Below are 18,528 nucleotides of genomic sequence, written 5' to 3' on the forward strand. Positions count from 1 at the left end.
AAAAACATTTTGCTTCCTTACTTACACAAAATAAGTAAGCTGGATTTAAAGATACTTCCATGTTACTTTTTAATTAGCTATTATACACAGAGAGATGTTGTTATCTAAAATATCAACCATTTTTATTTACCACTGTAGGTACCAAGCATCAATCTTTACACTATTGAATTAACACATGGGGAATTTAAATGGCAAGTGAAGAGGAAGTTCAAGCACTTTCAAGAATTTCACAGAGAACTACTCAAGTACAAAGCCTTTATCCGAATCCCCATTCCCACCAGAAGGTAACCCAGAATTGATCATAAAATTATCCCAGTATATGGGTTGGATAGAAAGAATATTTTGGTTCATATTATTGGTTAACTAGTCCATTGTTGCTAGATATTTCTTTTTATTAAATAGACTCTTCTAAAAATAAACCATCTCATGAAAAATACTATGAGAGTCATGGTTCAAATAATAATAAATATTTACATTGTGTGTGTGTGTGCATTTTAGACACACGTTTAGAAGACAGAATGTCAAAGAAGAGCCTCGAGAGATGCCAGCTTTGCCCCGCACATCTGAAAACATGATCCGACAAGAAGAACAGTTCTTTAGTAGAAGGGTAAGTGCTTTCACCCTTCTGTTGTTCTGAACAAACTTCTGGTGCACTGTAGAAAGGTGGCATTGACTGAAGGTTGAGGTGGGCCTCGATGCAATTTCCCTTATCCACTGATCCATCACCTAGGCTGGTTTACCTCTCGGGAACTAATTAGGGAAGGCTTCTTCCCCAAGCCACTCTGGCCCTGGGGAGGTTGCATTTCCCCAAGGAGGAAGAGGGTTCTCCATCAGGAGTGATTTTATGAGGAAGCTGCACTCCCTGCAGGAAACTTTGGGGGTTCATTGTGAGTCAAGACTGAGCTCATAGTTGAGGGCTTTGAGCTCTACTCTTTTAAAATCATCTATTTCCATATATTTGCTTCAGAATCTATGGTGGCTTATCCTAAATATATGTAAACTCTCATTCCCAGACCATAGATGGAGCAGGGAGGGTCTGAGAAGAGTAGGACAGAGTACAGACACATACAGCAGGACAGACACCTCAGGACAGGGGACACTTCTGCCCACTCGGCTTCAGTGATATGGTGCTGCCTAGGGCAGAAGATTAATTCATTTTTAAATTTAATTAACAATTAAATGTCAGTGTTGGGGGCTTCCCTGGTGGCTCAGTCGTAAAGAATATTCCTGCTAATGCAGGAAACATGGGTTCGGTCCCTGAGCTGGGAAGATCTCACGTGCCTCAAGCAGCTAAGCCCATGTGCCACAACTACTGAGCCTGTGCTCTGGAGCTTGGGGGCCACAACTGCCGAAGCCCACGTGCCCTGGAGTCTGTGCTCTGCAACAAGACAAGCCACTGTGATGCGAAGCCTGTGCACCGAACTAGAAAACAGCCCCCGCTTGCCACAGCTAGAGGAAACCCCAGGCAGCAACAAAGGCCCGGCGCAGCCAAAAATAAATGTTATTTTTTTTAATGTCAGGTGTTTTTTGTAATCTGGAACTTTTATGTTTTGTAAGAGACGTGTTCAATGTTCCCTGTCCAGTGATAACATTAATGAATAATTGAATGACTTACTGAAGATGGAAGGATCATGCCATTGTCATTAACTGCTTACATTTTCCTTTAAGTTTGATGGTATCTTTAATCTGAAATATATGTATTACAGAAACAGCTGGAAGATTACTTGACAAAGTTACTAAAAATGCCCATGTATAGAAACTATCATGCAACAGTAAGTACTTTTCAGTGATTTAAATTCTGAAGTAATTTTGTAAAATTGTAAAGTGTCAGCTACATTTTAGATCATTTTATTAACACAAGTGCTTGTCCACTTCTGCATTATTCTTTGAGTTAAACTAAACTAAATAAAATGAATACAGAATTGATTTTATTGTATAGCACAGAGACCTATAGTCAGTCTTCTATGATAAACCATAATGGAAAAGAATATTTTAAAAAAGAATGTCTATATGTGTACCACTAAATCACTTTGCTGTACAGAGAGATTGGCATGACATTGTAAATCAACTATACTTCAATAAAAACGTAAAATTAAAAAATAGGAAAACAAAATTGATTTGACAGCAAGGATCCAGTTTAGGGTGATGCTATTTTTAAAATATCAACTATGATAATTAATATAACAATAAATTTAAATGAACTTGAAATACTACTAAAGATTATCTAGAAATCAACCTCCTTCATTCCTCAGGCTTTCAGAGGAGAAAATGCCAAAATGCATTTCTAACACTGAAGAAAAAAACCATCGAGTAGTAAGTGATGAAGACAGCTGAACAGAGTTGAATACCCAAAGACTGTGCTGTAATTACCATCTGACTGGCCTGTGATGCCCATAGCAGGCCTGTCTTTTCATGTGAAAGTGAGAAGCATGGGAAACGCTAAGGAGAGGAAAATCTCTTGAGAATTCTGAGAAAAGAGAGAAGTGGTGGGGCTTAGAAACAACTGCAGAGGTTATGTTTGGGAGGCACTTAACTGGCAAGCAGGACTGAAGTGGGCTTTACAGAAGGTATCAGAAAACAAGAGCTCTGCCTTCAGAGGCCCTTGAAGGTGGGGTTAGATATTTAAAGGGTTAGCTTCAGTTATCCAAAGGTGCAGATCATTGAGAGGGCACCGGATTGTTAGAGTTTGCACCTGTGTATGTATAAACTGTACTGCTGTGGAGCGTGACCATGTGTATATGGGGTATATGCAGAATTTCAGAGTAGGTGTGGTTATGATCCGGCCTTCTAGAGAATAGCATGAACAGGTGAACAGAAAGAGCAAAGCCCTCTGTATTTAGGAAAGGAAGCAAGAGTGCCTTGATTCTCCGGAGTTTTCTTGCTGCCCTATAGATGCCTGCCTCTGTTATTTGGAGACGGGCAGGGCATGCACCCAGCTGGTCCCCTTTACACACAAATGACCTGGGACTGGAAAACCTTCTGCAGCAGCTTGCACTGTGACATTTGATGGTCTTAAAGGAGCTTCTGTGGTTTCAGAGTCCTGAAGAAGAGTTTTCCCAGGGAAGCCAGCAATTTGGGTTCAACCAGACTCTCAGGAGAAGGCTAATGGGAAATATTTCTTCCCTTCTAGAACTCAGGAATATGCTTCTTTGAAAGAACATAATGAATAAGGATGTTGCTTCTATTATTACTAAAAATGGGAGTCTAATGTTGATTTTAAAATGTTTACTTTTATTCAAATGTTCATATTAACTTCCTTTCCAATCATAAAAATCTTTTAAAAGTTGAGCCATGTTGTATTTAGATACTCCAGTGTCTTCTAAACATTTCCGTTGGAAAGGGAAAACTAGTTACAACTGATAAAAAAAAAAGAGAAGTAGCATATATTTATTCAATTTTGTTTTTTGGCCATGCCTCATGGCTTGCAGGACCTTAGTTCCCCTAGAATTCCCCCTGGAACTGAATCCAGGGCCCCAGCAGTGAAAGCACCAAGTCCTAAACACTGGCCTGCCAAGGAACTCCCTCATTTTTAATGGCTACTTAGATTATTCTCCCCAGTAGCGGTATTCTCCAAAAGGCTTCAAGCGTAGGATACAATTTTATCTGTCTGAACATTATTTTCCTCTCACACTAATGATAATCTGACTTGGAGACTAGCTTGCAGGGCTCTGCCTGATACTTGTGAAATAGATTGGCATCCGTGTGTCTCTTTCGATAACTGTGAGACATATTCAAATTTCTGTCTGCAAAAAGCAGATAGAAACATTAAAATCATTTTAATATAATCATATATAATTAATTTATGTTTTTACAAGCATAAGACTAGCCCCAGAAATTTTGAGAAATTATTTTCTCCTGGGTTTGTTACTTGTCCTTTGGCATGGGAACCCGTTGGTCCCCTATTTTCCTAGCATTTAAATTTAAAAAGTTCTTTTCGAAAGACAAAGGATATTGAGTAGTACATTATTTAGAGATCAATAGCCCAATGGAATATTGTCAGACTAAATTAATCATTAAATTCTTATTCCTGAGATTTACCTGCTCAAGTCGAGAATAGGATTTTTACCATTGAAGATGCATTGAGATATTTGGTCTATACAATGTTTGTTAAATTTCAAATTGTATTATTTAGGTTTGTTTCTAAATTGACTTGGTCACATTTGTTTTCAATCCCTTAAATCTATATTAGAATATTTATTGCCAAGGATTTTTTTTCTATAATAGTACTAGTTCTTTATTCAAATTTCTCTTTAGTAAAACATTAGGATAAATTTGAATTTTTTCTTAATACACAGCTTTAAATTTTCCACATTGCTAATGTGTGTGTTTTTTTATTTAGATGAAATTCTCTACATTTAGCAAATTTTGTATGATATTCTGAAGTTATGGTTTCTGAATTATTTCAAATAATCTTCCTGTTGTCAATGATTTGATAATAGCTATATGTGCATAAGAAAATATCCAAGTATTAGATGAATAGTTTCCCTGATTTTTGCTTTTCATTTCCTATTCTTCTGTTCAGCTAGTCTCTGACTTTGCATAAATTAGTTACACCTCTGGAGAAGTTTCTTCCAGTATAAACTAGGATTAGTATTTTTCTCTCTGCTCCCTAGCGATAAAATGAGAAATTCTGGCTTAGGATTTCAAGACATTTCAAATTCTATGGCTTAAAGTCTGTAATATCATTTCTAATAACCTATGTATTTCTATATTTTCCAATTAGAATACATTTCCACAGATCAGAATTTTAAAATGTATGATACCAAATCACCATGTTTGATGTAAGAAATAAAATATAAAGACCTTGACTTTCAAAATCCTCATAAAAAGTGCTATGTGAGAATATGTTTGATCTGAGGTTTTTAAAGATATTTAAATCCTTTGAATTTTAAAGACGTCTTCCAATCACCCTAAGAAAGAAAATCAATTGGACCTCACAGTACTGACAGCTTTGAGAGATGTGTAATTTTTTCTTACAAGGTTAATATTAGGCAGTCACAATCACATAAACAAAACTTCAAAGGAAAATTGTTATAGTTCATTTTATTAATCCCATTTATAAGCCCAGATCAAACGCCATTTCCTCTGCGAGGTCCCATTAGCTAGGAAGCGGTCATCCTCTTCCTGTACCTCTATTAATAACTACTTTCACGTGTAACTGTCACGGTTCTTCCCACACAACTTGATTGATGTGGACTGTTTTCTGTGTCTGGTCTCTCCTCTGCCTCCTAATGCCAGGAGTGTATCTTTTGGTCTTTGGTTTTCTAGTAAGGCTGTTATTGACATGGTCTACTATTGTTGGCAGGTCTCACCATGACCTTCTTGAGCATTTTGTCTCTACATCTTAGAGCACACATCACTATCTTGATTGTGTTTTAATTGTGTATATCCTTCTAAAAAATACTTTTTCAGGGCAGTGCCATTGTGATCTGTGTAATCTGTAGAGTACCCCAGATGTGCTTATACATGGAGGTACATAATAGTTTTTGAATGCCTGAATTTTTCTTCTTCATTTTTTGCTTTCTAACATACGGATTTTGGGCCTCTTTTCAGACAGAATTTCTTGATATAAGCCAGCTGTCTTTCATCCATGATTTGGGACCAAAGGGCATGTAAGTTTCAGTATTGGATCTCTAAGAAGTATAAAAAGTTGTTGAGCATTGTAGCCTTTGATTTATTGGTGTACCAAGGTGATGGAGCTCCCTTGGCTTCACTGTTTCCTTCCCAACAGAGTCAGAGTAACTGCGGGACCTATTTATACAAAACAGAATATCTTGCTACATTAAACAAAGGTGCCAACTGCTCCGCACTCCTTCTCCTCTTACCCCACAGTAGTGGGTGTTTAACAGAGATAACAAATATGGTGTGTGCAAGAGTGCATTGAAAATCAAATATACAAGATCCCTTCTTTTTATCACATATAAAAGTTACCTATTTACTATTTATTTTATTGACTAAAAGTAATACTGTATAAAATGTATGTTATGTAACAAGATTGAAATTTACTTAATGCTTATCTTCTGATGGGCTACAGTCCATGGGATAACAAAGAATTGGCCACAACTGAGCGACGGAGCACATCCTTCATGATATGACAGCTTGATATTACAAAGAGTTTAACTTTTCTAGTCAAGAACATTGTTGGTAGTTCTTTTAATTTTTTGTTTTTTTGGTTGGTTGGTTGGCCATTATTGTGTTTTCTTTTCACATCTTTCAGAGTTAGGATATTTCTCCTGCCAAAGTAATGGCTTTGCTTTACTTCTTTGACATGGATTGGTCCTAGAATTGTAGGTGAAGGGATGCAGAAATACCCTGGAATCTGAGGGTGAGCATTCTCAATGATCTCCATAGCAGATGAACCTTCCCTGTGCCGGCATTTGGCAACATGTGGGGTCTTTTTCAGGCTGTCATGGTGGCTGGGAGAATGCTCAGCATTTAGAGCCGGAAGCTGGGATGCTTAAGGTCCTGCTGTGTGTGCGGTATGCTGTCCCCAGTGCCAACAGGCCTACATCCTCCAGGGTGCTTTTAAAGATTGGCTTTGGAGTTCTGAGCCTAGTAAACATAGCATTGACCTATTTGACAGTAAAAGCAGAAAAAGTAGAGAGGTAGGGCATGGGAGAACAGAACAGTTTATTTAGTTCCCAATTATAAGGCTGTATCAGCTAAGTGTGAGCTGGAAGTTTAAAGATGATGGGTTAACTTAATGTCTCTTTCAGAGAAGGTATGATAATGAAAAGATCCGGAGGGCACAGAATACCAGGCCTGAATTGCTGTGGCCAGGGAAGAGCCTGCTATCGGTGGGCAAAAAGGTGAGACTTGAGAGTTTTGTGTGTTTGTCTTAATAAACTGAGTATTGGGGGAGTTTTTACATTCTAGTTTTCAATTATAAATCTTTGAAAGTCATGGCAGAGCAAATTTTAAATTATTTTTAAGTTCCAGGTTTCAGCTCTATTTAAACACTCTATTCAAAATTGCACTTGTAGGCAGAGTATGCCAATTACATACATAAAAACCCAATGGGCCATAGGATTCAAAAATTGGTCAGCCAGGGAACATAGACAGTGGCAAATTAGCACAATCCATCATGCTTAACATCACGAGTCATTAGGGGAAGATAAATCAAAACCACAGTGATCTACAACTTTACAGCCACCAGGATGGCTGTGATAAGCAAATTGGACAATAGCAAGTGTTGTCAAGGCTGTAGAGAAATCAGAACCCTCATACGTTGCTGGTGCATCATGTAAAATGATACAGCCAGTTTGGAAAACAGGGTGGCAGTTCCTCAAAATGTTAAACATACAGTTACCATATACCCCAGACATTTCCAAACAGAACTGAACAAATATATCTCCATTAAAACTTATTCATGAATGTTCATAGCAGCATTATTCAGAGTAGCCAAAAAGTGTAAAAAGCCCAAATGTCTATCCCCTGATGAGTGGTTAACCAAAATATGGTATAGCCCTGTGATGGAATACTATTTGGTCATAAAAAGGAATGAAGAATACTAAAGGATGTGGGATTTCTTTTCTGGAAAATATCTGGAATTAGATGACCATGGTGTTGCACAAATTTGTGAATATATTAAAACCACTAAATTGTACATTTTCAAGGGGTGAATTATATGGTTTTTTAAAATTATATTTGAATATTTTTTAATTTTAATGAAAAAAAGAAATGAAAGACTGATAAATGTAATATGAATTAACTTGGAAACATTACACTAAGTGAAAAAGAAACAGCTACAGAAGGTCACATATTATATGATTCCATTCACATGAAAGGTTTAGAATCAGTAAATCTGTAGAGACAGAGTATATTCCTGGTTTCCAAGGGCTGTGGCACAAGGGGAATGGGGAGTTACTATTACTGGGTGTGGAATTCTTTTTTTTAAATTAATTTATTTGTTTTAATTGGAGGCTAATTACTTTACAATATTGTAGTGGTTTTTACCATACATTAATGTGGCTGGATGGCATCACTGACTCGATGGACATGAGTCTGAGTGAACTCCAGGAGTTGGTGATGGACAGGGAGGCCTGGCGTGCTGCGATTCATGGGGTCGCAAAGAGTTGGACACGACTGAGCGACTGAACTGAACTGAACTGAACTAAATGTGAATCAGCCATGGGTGTACATGTGTCCCCCATCCCAAAACCCCCTCCCACCTCCCTCCCCATCCCATCCCTCAGGGTCATCCCAGTGCACTGGCCCTGAGCACCCTGTCTCATGCATCGAACCTGGACTGGCGATCTGTTTCACATATGATAATATACATGTTTCAACGCTATTCTCTCAAATCATCCCACCCTCATCTTCTCTCACAGAGTCCAAAGGTTTGTTCTTTCCCTCTGTGTCTCTTTTGCTGTCTCACATATAGGGTCATCATTACCATCTTTCTAAATTCCATATGTATGCGTTATTATACTGTATTGGTGTTTTTCTTTCTGACTTACTTCACTCTGTATAATCGGCTCCAGTTTCATCCATCTCATTAGAACTGATTCAAATGCATTCTTTTTAATGGCTGAGTAATATCGCATTGTGTATATGTACCACAGCTTTCTTATCCATTCATCTGCTGATGGACATCTAGGTTGCTTCCGTGTCCTGGCTATTGTAAACAGTGCTGCAATGAACACTGGTGTTCATGTGTCTCTTTCAGTTATGGTTTCCTTGGTGTGTATGCCCAGAAGTGGGATTGCTGGGTTGTATGTCAGTTTTATTTCCAGTTTTTTAAGGAATCTCCACACTGTTCTCCATAGTGGCTGTGCTAGTTTGCATTTGGATGTAGAATTCTTTTGGGGTGATGAAAATATTCTGGAATTATATATTAATGGTGACAGCATGCAAATTTACAAATATAGTAAACTAAAATACACTAAGACCCACTAAACTATACATAAAAAAATAAACCAAAAAAAAGGTAGTGTTCAGGGGTAATTTTAGAGTTATATTTGTGAGGATGTATATTGTGATAAGTGTGATATAGACAGAAAACTTTAATTCATGTCCTATGTCCTGTCTAATTAAAGACTCCTTAGAGAGGAGTATTCTTATCTCATTCTTATTTGTTCCTCAAAGAATCTATGACAACGTTTTTAACATAATAGACAACAGCTATTTGTTCCAATAATAATTTACTGGAATTTTAAAAACTATTAAGAGATGTTTGTTATTTTTCTAACCTTGAATAAAAATATGAACTCATGTGTAAAGAGGAAATTATGTGTGAGTTGAAGATAAATAAGCTTAAAACTAGGATCTTTAAACATGTATTTCAGATACATTGCCGAGCAAAAATACCATTAGATTGGTTTCTTATTTTCTGAGTTTTTAAAGAATAGAAGAAATTACAAGGGAAAGATCAAGAGATTAAGCTAGAGGAAGCTGAGGATTTCTATATAACAAAAAACAAAAGATTTTTTAACTACAGTAAACAGGGGGCTAGTAGACTATATTTGTTTTCAAATAAACTTCTGTAATGTATTTAAATATCCCCAGAAACTTGGGGTATAAGTAACATCACAGGAAGTTCAGAGACTCCCACTTGAAGTAGCTTCCCACCCTCTCCTACCTGCAGTGGTACAGAACCCTGGGGAACGGTGCGTGCCAAGCCAGGAGGGGAGCAGAGCATGAGCCAGCCTGCTCCTGCCGTTATGAACTTCCCTGGTAAAGAATCTGCCTGCAGTGCATGAGACCTGAGTTCTATCCCTGGGTCAGGAAGACCCCCTGGAAGAGGAAATGGCAGCCTACTCCAGTATTCTTGCCTGGAGAATTCCACAGACAGAGGAGCCTGGCGGGCTCCAGCCCATGGGGTCGCAGAGAGTTGGATACGACTAAGCAACCAACACTTTGACTTCCTGCCCTTGCTTCCTGATCCATACCATGCCTCTCGGGGAGGCAGGACCTCCAAACCACTGAGGCCCTGGCACAGATTCCTCTTGCCTACTCCCCGGTCATCAGCTTTGCCTAAGGTTGCTACTAAGTGTTGAGTATGGCTTTTGGGCTGCAAGCACTGGTGAGTCTTTGACTGAAGACTTGCTCTGGGCTGCCTGAGCAGAGTAGGCTGGAGGCATTTGCAGGCCCTAGGAACAACCTTAAGCCAAGAGCTGGCGGGAGTCCAGCCCCCTCACCCCTCAGGTAGGGTGATTCTCCAGCAAACTCTGCACTGTCTTGTGAGGTTCCCTGGAAGATTTGCAGCACAGCTGCCCGCAATCCAGTGCATGAAAACACATCCTTGATGGCTCCCTTCCTGCTCTTACTTCCTGTCCTTCCCTTCCTCTGCTTCCTACTAAGCTCCCTAATAAGTACCTTTACAAACTTTTTTCATTGCCATCCTTGTCTCAGAGTTGACTTTTAGAGCAACCCAACCTAAGACATCTACTCAAGAAATGGAAGCCTGGATCTGGTCCATTCTGTCATTTATTGAGTGCCTAATGTTTGCCAGGCTGTGTTCTAGCCACAGTAAGAACAGCGGTGAACAAGGCCACGTCCCTGCCCTCACAGAGCACTATTGGAGGAGATCACAGACAGTGGAGAAGCCGACAAGCAGGGTGAATGGCGTTAGTGTTGATCAGAGCTTTGAAAGAAGAAGAAGGTGATGGGACAGTCAGGGACACGAGGACTTCAGACGGAGGCTTTAGCTACAGAAGTCAAGGAACTGACCTTTGAGTTGTAACCTCTGTGAGAAGGGGCAGCCCGAAAAGATAGAAGGGGGAGGCTTCATTATATAAAGGAAATATACCTCCCCCACTTTTTAAAGTCTGATATATCAGATTTCAGTCTTCCCTGGTGGCTCAGTGGGTAAAGAATCTGTCTACAATACAGGAGACACAGGAGATGGGAGTTCAATCCCTGCGTCAGGAAGGCCCCCTGGAGGAGGGCATGACAACCCACTCCAGTATTATTGCCTGGAGAATCCCATGTAGCCCTGGTGGGCTACAGTCCATGGTGTTGCAAAGAGTGGGACACAACTGAAGTGACTGAACACGCATATCAGACTTCATCCAGAACAATCTAAAAAGATATGATCTTCCCTAGAATAAAATGTCTTTTCATTTTAATTTGTATAAATTTTTCCCTGAAACTTGAAGCCTTGGTTCCATATTAATAAGTATTCCCTGAGTTACATTCATAGGGTATAAAATGTCAGTTGCTACTGCTAAGTTGCTTCAGTCGTGTCTGACTCTGTGCGACCCCACAGATGGCAGCCCGTCAGGCTCCCCCGTCCCTGGGATTCTCCAGGCAAGAATACTGGAGTGGGTTGCCATTTCCTTCTCCAATGCATGAAAGTGAAAAGTGAAAGTGAAGTTGCTCAGTCGTGTCCGACTCTTAGCGACCCCATGGACTGTAGCCTACCAGGCTCCTCCATCCATGGGACTTTCCAGGCAAGAGTACTGGAGTGGGGTGCCATTGCCTTCTCCTAAAATGTCAGTACCAAACAAAAATGATAAGATGTAGCTGACAAATTTTGTTTGGAAAATTTCCCACACTAGAAGACTGCTGCTGCTGCTGCTAAGTCGCTTCAGTCATGTCTGACTCTGTGCAACCCCACAGACGGCAGCCCAGCAGGCTCCCTCGTCCCTGGGATTCTCCAGGCAAGAACACTGGAGTGGGTTGCCATTTCCTTCTCCAATGCATGAAAGTGAAAAGTGAAAGTGAAGTCGCTCAGTCATGTCCAACTCTTAATGACCCCGTAGACTGCAGCCTACCAGGCCACTCCACCCATAGGATTTTCCAGGCAAGAGTATTGGAGCGGGTTGCCATTGCCTTCTCCACACTAGAAGACTATTGGTGTCTAAATGAGAGTTACTTTTAAGGGCAACACTTGGTCATATCTCTTTTTAAAATTTTTGTATCCATTTAAAAAAAAAGATTCTGATCATTTTGTATATTCTGTATTGACAAACTGACATAGGCAAACAAGGCCATCAAACTTTCAACCAAGTCTCAGGCACAAGTATGAAGAAGAGAAAAAAAAAATGTTTCATCTGTTCTGCTGGCAAACACAGCAAGCATTTCTCCCCTCAATTTAAAACATCTGCTTAAATAGCACATCCTATTGATGAGCTCAATGATAAGTTTCTTATCTCAAATAATATCTTAAAAGATAATTTATAAGAAATAAATTTAGCATTTACTAAACTGTGAACTATACCAAGAATTACAATTTTTAGACAGTGACCATGTCTAAATGATTTTATTTATGCTCCAGGATCTATTTGTGCAGCTGCTATTCAGGCAAGAGTGTTGCTTTGCCTGAAGAACTTGTCTGGGCCCTGGGGAGATACCAGTGGACATGACACACATTCCCTGTTCTCAAGGATCTCACTTTCTAGTAAAGGAAATACAAGAAACAAGCAGACAAGTAAATAGTTCCAGACAGTGATAAGTGCTATGAAGAAGCTAAACAGGATGCCGAGGCGGGTGGGATGGGAGCCCAGGAAAACCTTCCAGTGGAGAAATATTTAAGCAAAAGATTGATTGACAGGAAGGGACTGCTCATGGGAGGATCTGGAAGAAATAATTTCTAAGTGAGGAAGAGCAAATGTAGAAGCCCAGAGAACAAGGTTAGCAAGTCTCAGGACCAGTGAGACCAACGTGGTGGGAAGGAAGAGTAGGAGATGAGGCTGAGAAGGTGACGTGTGACTTAGGTGGCTTTATCTGCATTTTCATAACACAGTTTATAGTAGAACAGGTCACATCTTGTTAGCACAGACCATAATCTCACCTGGTATAGAACAAGAGAATTCATAAAAGCTCACATTTATTGGTTCCAGGCATTGTGCTAAGCAACATCCTTAAGTCATCTCAGTGAATCCTCAAAAATACTTATGAGCTGGATATTACTCTTATCCTTGTTTTATGGATTTAGATCTCAGGCTCAATTACCCCAGGTCACAGAAAAGGGCAAGTGACCGAACCAAGACTGGAGCCCAGGGAGGCTGACTTCAAGCAGACACTTAATCCCTGAGCAGCAGGTGCTGACTCCCAGAAGGCTGCTTGACGAATTCCTTTCTTGATGCATATCCTCCTGTTAAAGAAAAAAAAAATCTATTGACAGAAGAGACAAAGAGGAGAAACAAGAAAAGGTTAATGAATGGCATAGTTAAGAAAAGCTTTAAACAAAGGCCTGGCATCAATTCACCTTATATCTAATAACTGTTACAGAGAACAACTCATCATCGTCAAAACAGAAACCACTATCTTTTGCCTTCAGATTTCAAAATCCAGCAGTCACTATTAAACACTTCTGTACTTCTTCATCCCTCACTGTTGTGTCTGGTGTGGAGCTCTGGCTAGAGCTGCCATCCAGGGGACCTTGACTTCTAGGCAAGTCCCCAAGTCCGGTACATTTGACTTTTCTTTGTCAGTTTGACACACCCACCAGCTGTGGTTTTCAAAGCCTGTGGCTCCTTCCTGGTCAGCAACACTGCTGCTCTGGGCCTGCCCGGCCATCTGCTCTCTAGCTTACATAGAAAGTCAAGCTGGGACAAGGGGCCACAGCTAAAGAAGGACCTTTAACAGATATGTGATCTGTCTACTCTCTTTAAACCTTGACCGACTTTTCATCAAGCAGTTTTATGTAACTCATAACTCAGCCCCATCAGAATGACTGAGTTTCTATTTGATATCATGGCCTTCGCAGTTATATTGAGCAGTGTTAAGAGAATTCTTGTAAAACATGAATTTCTGCATTTTCTGAAAACTATTGAGAGTGTTATCCATTAATATTGTTCAGTTGCTTTATGTTAGGTTCCAAGTGAGAAACTTTCTTTGGAATTTATCTTTTTGTTGGGCGACTTCTTTATTTCCTTAATTTGTTCATTTGATAAGAAAAACCAGGAAGCTCAAACCCACATTGGTGTGTCATCACCATAATTATATTAGTGTTGTGGTTAGATATTTGCTTTCTCTGACCTTGATGTTTTCCCTTTTGTTAATCATAACACATGTATCACCTTTACTATGTTATCCTAAATCCATCCCACCCCCTTTAATTGGAAAGGAGACAGCCTGTATATTAAAAAACAAATGAAATGAAACCATGTGGAAATCAATGTAGATTGTCTACATTAAACCCTAAATTAGAGAGCCACTAAAATGTAATGTGGTTAGCAATTTCAGTAATGATTTGTTATAGGTTTCCTTTAACTTCTGACTTCATGTGTTACGTTTACAATATTTGTTCATTTATGTTCAGGTATTCTGGCCTTACCTATTTCATAACGTGCTTTATGTTGCCTAATATGTGATATGATATTCCCATTGTTCGTTTCTTTAATTATTGACCAATTCATTTCACCACTACACAATTGCAGGTGACTATGACATTACCTACATGGCCTTCAGACTCTCCTCAATGTGGCCTTTGCCAGGCTCCTACCCCACTCCCCACACCTCATCTGCTACACTTCCTGAAACCCTGGCCTCCCCAGACTGTCCCCTAATACAGGCAGCATTCCCAGCCCTAGTGCCTTTGCTAACTCTTCCCTCCATGTGGGATGTAGACCTGGACTACCTCTCTGGGCTCTGCTTGTTGGGCTCCTTCCTGGTTTTGCTCAGACAACACTTTTTTGAGAAATGCCACTAAGCTCTTTCTCTTAGAACTGAGGACCCCTTCCTTACACACATCTCTTTTTGCTTTCCGCCTTTAATACCTATCCCATTCAGCCTAGCTTTGTTATTGTGCCCCACCAGCCTAATAAGTTCCTTCGAAAACATGTCTGATTTATCTTTGTGCCGTTCCTACCTCTGCTCTAACTCCCAGTTTATCACTGTACTTTTCCATCATGAAGCTCTTAAATATATATTGAATTGATTGCAGATATACTTTTGAGAGATCATGTTCCACTGAGCATCACTTATTAATAGTCCTTGCTGCTGCTGCTGCTGCTAAGTAGCTTCATTCGTGTCTGACTCTGTGCAACCCCACAGACGGCAGCCCACCAGGCTCCCCCGTCCCTGGGATCCTCCAGGCAAGAACACTGGAGTGGGTTGCCATTTCCTTCTCCAATGCATGAAAGTGAAAGTGAAGTCACTCAGTCGTGTCCGACTCTTTGCGACCCCATGGACTGCAGCCTACCAGGCTCCTCCGTCCATGGGATTTTCCAGGCAAGAGTACTGGAGTAGGGTGCCATCGCCTTCTCCAATTAATGGTCCTTAAGCCACCAGTAATTTGAAATGAACAATATGCAGAGTACTGGATGCTTATTGAATTTTTTTAAAGGGGAATTTTTACTTACGCAGAGACTCAGTTGCCTCTTCTGTGATGGTTTATTTTAGCCAACACTAACCCACCCCATTTTCCAACAGCTTTGGTTCCTGCTGTGCATCCTGTGAGCACTGCCCACCCACATCAGGGACATTCTTCCAGGCTTTGCCATTAGTGTCTAAAGGGCCAGTGAATTGTCTTGAACTGCTTGGTGCCAGTACTTCTCGGAAACATAATAGGAAGATTTTTGTTTGTTTGTTTTTCTGTTTCATAGTGTTTTCATGTTTTAAAAAATAGATCCCTGTGTAAAAGATAAAATTATGCTTACTGTCTGCTAGAATGCTTGCTTTAAACTTGTAATAACTTGTTCCCTTTGTTTCAGTAATTCAGTACGACTTCAAAAATATGTGTTTTCTTCTTACAGGTGGTTGATAGTAAAAGATTCCTTTTTACTGTATATGAAACCAGACAGTGGTGCTATTGCCTTCGTCCTGCTGGTGGATAAAGAATTCAGAGTTAAGGTGGGGAGGAAGGAGACAGAGACGAAATATGGACTCCGAATTGATAATCTTTCAAGGTAGAATTTGGAAAGATTTTTAAAAGATTTCTCTAAAAACAGTTTTTCTCCCAACCTTAAGTGAAGAAGAAGGTAAAATAATTTAGGTGTTAGAAAATTATTATTTAGAACTCATCCTCAATTAAAAGTAATTAAACTACTTTTTTTTTATATCTTTAAGATGCAGAGTATCCTATATGCAAGAGTCGGAATAAATGGTACCATGTATTGCTGTGTGCCTGTTTTAACAAAATATATGCCTGCTTTAACAAAATTGACTACCCATTAATACCAATTTACCAAACAGATAAGGAGTAATAGTTCTTGTTTTTAAAAAGTAGAATTTTGCTTTATAAATGGATACCCTTTAACTAATAAAACATGTACAAAGTGATCTGATTATAAAAATTCCATTTACATACAGAGTTTTAAAAAGATACCTTGAAGGATACTCAGCTGTACATTTATTATAGATTTTATTAGTGAGTTTGTGTGTGTGTTGATAAACATTTCTTTCTGAAAGGCTGTAGTTATACAATATATGTGTGTCTTTTTCTTTCTGATATATATATTTGTCTCTATAAAGTTCAGGGTCATGTATATGAATACATTTTTGTTGTTTAGTTGCTAAGTTGTATCCCACTCTTTCGTGACACCATGGACTATAGCCCATCAGGCTCCTCTGTCTATGGAATTCTCCAGGCAAGAATACTGGAGTAGGTTGCCATTTTCTACTCCAGGCGGTCTTCCTGACCCAGGGATTGAACCCACATCTCCTTGGCAGGCATATTCTTTACCACTGAGCCACCTGGGAAGCCTATATGAATACATACAGATATACAAGGGTCCATATAGTCAAAGCTATGGTTTTTCCAGTAGTCATGTATGGATGTGAGAATTGACCATCAAGAAGGCTGAGCACCGAAGAATTGATGTTTTTTAAACTGTGGTATTGGAGAAGACTCTTGAGAGTCCCGTGGACTGCAAGGAGATTAAACCAGTCAGTCCTAAAGGAAATCAACCCTGAACATTCATTGAAAGGACTGAGCTGAAACTGAAGCTCTAATACTTTGGCTACCTGATATGAAGAGCTAACTCTTTGGAAAAGACTCTGATGCTGGGAAAGATTGAAGACAGGAGGAGAAGGGGACAACAGAGGACGAGATGGTTGGATGGTCACCAATTCAATGGACATGAGTTTGGGCAAACTCTGGGATATGGTGAAGGACAGGGAAGCCTGGCCTGCTGCAGTCCATGGGATCTCAGAGAATCAGACTTGACTGAGTGAGCTGAACAATGACAACAATACATTTCTCGCTATACATACTGACTGACATCAAATATATATATATTTACTATAAATATGCTATTTGTACTAATATGTTTGCATGTGTGTGTGAAAAATGCTGAACTTACCAATCTCAGACAATGGGAGATTCAGGATGTTATTGGAAATATAATGATGCTGCCATTAAATCTTCCTCCTGGAAATTCCCTGGCAGTTCAGTGGTTAGGACTCTGTGCTTTCACTGCCAAAGGCCTGAGTCCAATCCCTGATCAGGGAACTAGAATCCCACAAGCTACGCAGTGCAGCCAAAAAAAAAAAAAAAAGCCACGTCCCTCCTGGTACTACTTCCCTGTTTTCTGGAGAACCATAATCAGACCACAATTTTCAATGGTCGCGGTAACAGTTGCTTTACTGGCCATCTTATCTCCATTTCCTGCCATCACTCACTTGTGCACCCTTGCCAAATGAATCCATACAGATCCAGGTTTCATCCGCTCCCCCTCTGGTGTAAGTGGTCCCCCTCCTTGTATCAAAGAAGCCCAAATTCCTCCATTTACAATCTGAGGCCTTTTGTCTCTCTACCTTCATTGGCAATCCCTCCCTAAAGCAGTCTTTCTGTTCTTTAGGGACAGGTCTCTTCACACCCCGCCTCACACATTGTTTAATTTCACCTTTCTTCTTTCTACCTCCATGTTTGGAATGGTTCTTTTTTTTCCCCCTAACCTCTGATTCACATCCTGTGATAAGACTTCTGTTTGTCCTTTATCTCTTCTACAATATCTTTTTCTCATAACTGGTTTTCAGAGGCATTTCAGCTCAGTTGGAGCAGTGCTTGCATGCTGGGTCAAGCCCAGGCATTTCCTGTGCCCTGGTGACCTCTCTGCAGAACCCTGTATCTGCCTGCTGCGGCCAATGGAGAATGCCTCCCTCCTCCCAGCACCACCACATCTCACCTCACCCCTCCCTACACCCCAGACAAAAGCCAAGCCTAAGCCTGAGCCTAATTTTTTATTATTTACCAAATAATTTTTCTTTTTTTCTCAATCTCTTTTCTAGTTAACATCAATATTAACGCTGACATATCATAACTCTAGATATCTCTGACATATCTAGGGGACCGGTTTGGACATCCCTAATCTTTAGAAATAATTATTTTAGGGTCTATACATATACCTCCTTACCTCCTTCTTATCAGGATCATTGCATTTCTCCCCAAAGCAAACTCTCCCTGCTCACTCACAGCACTGGTCCTCTATTGGGGCAAGTTTCTGCCTAAATGGCAGGGAGACTGCTGGCTTCAATACCTTGTTTTCTCTGGGTTTTTGTTGTTATTATTGTTCTTGTTTTTTTTTTTTTTTTCATTTTGACAGTGCCTAGAGAAAACCCCATGGACGGAGGAGCCTGGTAGGCTGCAGTCCATGGGGTCACTAAGAGTCGGACACGACTGAGCAACTTCACTTTCAC

General features: G+C 39.9%; 1 protein-coding gene across 19 annotated transcripts in view; it reads left to right on the top strand.

Annotated features, from left to right (window-relative positions):
• PLD1 (phospholipase D1) overlaps nt 1-18,528 on the top strand; it is a 284,818-nt gene that overhangs the window by 107,937 nt on the left and 158,353 nt on the right. For all 19 annotated transcript variants that reach the window (XR_011250438.1, XR_011250449.1, XR_011250462.1 and 16 more), the window contains 6 exons: nt 139-284; nt 499-607; nt 1,707-1,772; nt 5,554-5,612; nt 6,717-6,809; nt 15,645-15,797. Coding sequence is in view for 16 of the 19 variants with exons in the window: in XM_069560117.1 (XP_069416218.1) it covers nt 139-284; nt 499-607; nt 1,707-1,772; nt 5,554-5,612; nt 6,717-6,809; nt 15,645-15,797 (626 nt within the window). In the remaining 3 variants the exon portion in view is untranslated. The remainder of the gene's footprint in view (nt 1-138; nt 285-498; nt 608-1,706; nt 1,773-5,553; nt 5,613-6,716; nt 6,810-15,644; nt 15,798-18,528) is intronic.

The sequence above is a fragment of the Ovis canadensis genome, chromosome 1 (assembly GCF_042477335.2).
Source record: "Ovis canadensis isolate MfBH-ARS-UI-01 breed Bighorn chromosome 1, ARS-UI_OviCan_v2, whole genome shotgun sequence".
NCBI lineage: Eukaryota > Metazoa > Chordata > Mammalia > Artiodactyla > Bovidae > Ovis > Ovis canadensis.